We start from the raw sequence: 4,338 nt of genomic DNA, 5'->3' as shown, positions 1-4,338 counted from the left end.
TTAGCCACTTTTTGATATCTTTCACAGAAAATGAAATATATAGGCTCAAAGTGGACGATCCGGGTGTCGTTCTATTAGAGGTTTTACGGTATTTGGAACTTTTTTCTATAACTTTCCTGTTTCACAATTGCCCAAAATTGTATTAATCATCTAGAGCAGATAATTTGCATTGCATTAGAAGTTCTCTAAAAATTGGCATTTCCCTGGCTCAAAACGTACACTTTGCTTTCTTGACCTCCTAAAGTAATAAAAAAGAGCTCAAAGTTCAAAAATCCGTATCATCCAAAAGTTCGCTTATCATTTTGTTCTTTGCCCCCAAACATTTCCTATTTTCTATCAGAAAAATCTAGAGAAAAAATGTAAACAAAAACAAATGTATCCCATGATATTGTGCTTGAGAATTGTTTATTTGATATTTTCGAGAAGCGAGAGAGAGTAGAAAATGAAAAGAGCGCAGAGAAAAAAGATGATCTGGGTCAAAAACTCACTCATTTCACACGTAGCCCAACACCCAACTGACTCTTGGTCCAATTTTTTTTTTGAAAAATTGATTTTAGGATATTTAAGAAGCTTGATGTAATTGTTTTGAAACCCAAAAATGTGCTGAAAATGCCAAAATCAACTTTGGAGTCCAAGTGCACCAGAATTTTCAGATTTGTCTGAAAGTTTCAGAGATTACTAAACAAAATTAGAGCTTCATTTTTGTAATTCACAGTTTTTTCCTAGCTACCGTAGTTTTCGAGATATATGTCTTTAAAGTTGGCACGCCTCCCCCCTCTTCAAGCACCAAGAAAAGTGACGCGCTAACTTTAAAGGCACATATCTCCAAAACTACAGTAGCTAGGGTGAAGTTGTAAACTACAAAAATAAAGCCCTATCTTTGTTTAGTACACTCTGAAAATTTCAGACTAATTGAATAATTCTGAAATCATTTTAGAGGACTTCATGCACCATCTTTCACGAAGGACGGGAGACGCAGAGAAACCAGGCACTCTCGTTTCTCTGCGCCTCTCCCCCTCTCTCCTCTCTTGTCTACAAACCAATTACGTCTATAGCCTATTTTTTTCCCGCCTAAACAGCTGACCATTGTCTTCATTTTCTTGTCTTATCTTTTTTCTGGTTTTTTTCCATGTCCATGACAAATGTGCATCATTGAAGAACGTTGTATCTTATCTCTTTTCTTTCTCTGTGTCTTTTATCTCTCATCTCCTCTCGTGTCTACATATTTTCTCCCCATTTTTTTTGCTGTTTCAACGACGCACATACTAGACTCCGCCCCCTTTTCTGCCGCCCTTATCAATTCGAGAAATAAGGAGGCATCTTCAGATCAGGCCTAGTCTGTTAGGGTGGTTTTTGAGATTCCAAAAATATTTTTTACTGTTTCCAAAACTGTTTTTAGGTCTCTCTCTCTTTTTAATAATTCGTTTTTATCCAGCCTCTCACGGAAAAATGTGAATTTTCAGACATCGAAAAAATGTCCACCTTGGTCAACGCATTGGGATTCTTCACGTCTTCAACACCGGCAGCCGCCGCCACCAAAGACGTTCGTAGTAAGGAAGAAATTCTCAAGAAAAGAAAGGATACCATTGGGTGAGTGTATAAAAAGAGAAAAGTACTGTAAAAGCTGTATTAGAAGGGCAGGCTCTTCTATTATTCCAAGGTTTCTTTGGAGGTATCTTTTATTTGAAGGGCCCTTCAATAAGCGGGTGAATTGTGAATCGAAATAGGGAATTTCTTTAGCCGATGCTGTAGAACTGAACATTTGAAAACCATCTAGACTATTCGGAACAGAGAAATTTCTAGGTAATGAAAATTGCACTTTTACCTCACTTTCTTATCATGTAGTGATCATTAGGGAGCTTATACTCTTATCGGTTCAAAAATAGAAAATTGAACCTGCTGACCTCTTTGTGAAAGCTCAGACATTAGAAAAACCAAACAACTTATACGAAAATATTTACAGTTTCAAAGAGAACATTTAAAAATTTCATATATATTTATTCTCAATAGTCAATCAAAAGAGTATTTTTTCAGCTCAAAATGTCAAATTTTCTACTCTGACGATCCATTCATGGTATCTCGTGCATCAATGCAATATCTCTACGATGAGCAAGGAAACAAATTCCTGGATTGCATTAGCAATGTTCAACATGGTACCTCTATTTTTCTCAGGATCATTTGATCCAATTTGACCGTTCCCCTTTTAGTCGGTCACTGTCATCCAAAAGTCGTCGAAGCTATTTCAAAGCAATTGGCTACTTCCACGTGCAACGTTCGTTTTGTGTCGACTCAATTGACGGATTGTGCTGAGCAGATTCTATCGACACTTCCTGGTTTGGATACTGTACTTTTCTGCAATTCCGGGTGAGCAAATCTTTTTTCATTTTAACAGTTTCAGTATCACCTCATTTTCAAACTGACAGGTGATCGGTAGTAACTGTTAAGATAAGATAAGAAATAACAGGTTTAGAGAAAGGAAAGGAGTCAAAAAATGAACTGAAAGATCAAGATCATATTTTTTCCAGATCAGAAGCTAATGATTTGGCACTCCGTTTGGCCAGGGATTACACGAAACACAAGGATGCAATTGTCATTGAACAGTGAGTTTTGAAAAAACTTTTCCTGTTTCAATATTCCCCTGAAACACTGGATCTCTGCTATCCTGACTCCTCCAATTTCCATATTTTCCAGTGCCTACCATGGACACGTGACAACGACCATGGAACTATCCCCATACAAATTCGACCATGGATCATCGGTTTCTCAACCAGACTGGGTCCACGTGGCACCATGTCCAGATGTGTTCCGTGGAAAACATCGATTGGAGGATAACGAATTGACGGATGAGGAGAAATTGTACGAAGCTGGAAAACAGTACTCAGATGATGTTAAGAGTATTCTGGATGACGTGGAATCAAAGAAGCGGGGAGTTGCTGCCTATTTTGCAGAGGCACTCCAGTCGTGTGGAGGACAGGTTATTCCACCAAAGGATTATTTTAAGGTGAGCAAGAAGTTCATAGCTGTTTGAAGCCGCAAAGTATTGTGAAGTTCTATTACGTTATATGCTTATGGGTTTGCAGGAATATCGATTTTTCTCTGTATTTTCCAAAATTTCAAATTCGCTTGAAACTGTAAAATATTTTTCACTCTTTTTTGCACTGAAATATAAGTCTCTCCCGGTTTCATTTGAGATTCATTAGCAAGCATTCACCAACTCCAAGTTCAAATTTTGAATTTTAATGAATCAGTAAAATTTTGCAGGATGTGGCCACCCATGTGCGAAACCATGGAGGTCTAATGGTCATAGACGAAGTTCAAACAGGATTCGGACGAATTGGAAGAAAATACTGGGCTCATCAATTATATGATGATGGATTTGTTCCGGATATTGTGACAATGGGAAAACCAATGGGAAATGGATTCCCAGTGTCGGCTGTCGCAACGAGAAAAGAGATTGCTGACGCGTTGGGTGGAGAAGTCGGATATTTTAATACGGTATGCTTTTGAATAGGTGAAATTACAATAGCGGACGAAACAGATGACATAATTAAACTCTGAAGTTTTTTTTCATTTTAATAGACTGATAAAGCTAAAAAAAACTATGTTGCAAAATTCAAGGTTTTTTGCTCAAAGATTTACTGTTTCAGTACCTATTAAAAATGAATTTCCATTTTCGAAATTTGATGCGACGTTGGATCACAACAAAATTACTGTTACAAACGCCAGACATGATAAACTTCCAATTTAAAAAATCTAGTCGTTCTGTATTGTGCCGTTTTAATATTCACTGAAGGCCTAAACTCAAACATAATGTACAGTAATCCCAATTTATTTTCAGTACGGTGGAAATCCAGTCGCATGTGCAGCAGTAATCTCGGTGATGAAAGTGGTAAAAGAGGAGAATCTTCTGGAACACAGTCAGGCAATGGGAGAGAAATTGGAAATTGCGTTGAGGGATTTACAGAAGAAACACGAGTGTATTGGAGATATTCGGTGAGATATTTCTTTTTGTATCGTATGAACTCAAAAAAATATCTAATTTTACCGCTTTAAAAATTGATCCAATTTTGAAACAGCAACAACAAATAAGAATTTTCCAGAGGAGTCGGTCTATTTTGGGGAATCGACTTGGTCAAGGACCGCAAAACGCGTGAGCCGGACCAAAAATTGGCAATCGCCACAATTCTGGCACTTCGTAAAAGCTTTGGAATACTTCTAAACGCCGATGGACCGTATACGAACATTCTGAAGATCAAGCCACCACTCTGTTTCAATTCTGATAATATTCTGGAGACTGTGACGGCTGTCGATCAAGTTTTGACGTTGATGAATCGATGA

General features: G+C 37.6%; 1 protein-coding gene across 1 annotated transcript; it reads left to right on the top strand.

The window, feature by feature from the left end:
- Positions 1-1,474: 1,474 nt before the first annotated feature.
- On the top strand, positions 1,475-4,338 carry CBG18478 (the record flags this gene model as incomplete). The annotated part of the gene is made up of 8 exons (XM_002634576.1): positions 1,475-1,590; positions 2,035-2,153; positions 2,208-2,364; positions 2,526-2,600; positions 2,692-3,001; positions 3,262-3,495; positions 3,839-3,993; positions 4,101-4,338. The coding sequence occupies 8 exons, from the start codon at positions 1,475-1,477 to the stop codon at positions 4,336-4,338; spliced, it is 1,404 nt and encodes a 467-aa protein (XP_002634622.1).

Source organism: Caenorhabditis briggsae (genome assembly GCF_000004555.2).
Source record: "Caenorhabditis briggsae complete genome, chrIV, whole genome shotgun sequence".
Classification (NCBI taxonomy): Eukaryota; Metazoa; Nematoda; class Chromadorea; order Rhabditida; family Rhabditidae; genus Caenorhabditis; species Caenorhabditis briggsae.
This window is presented reverse-complemented; position numbering and strand designations above follow the sequence as displayed.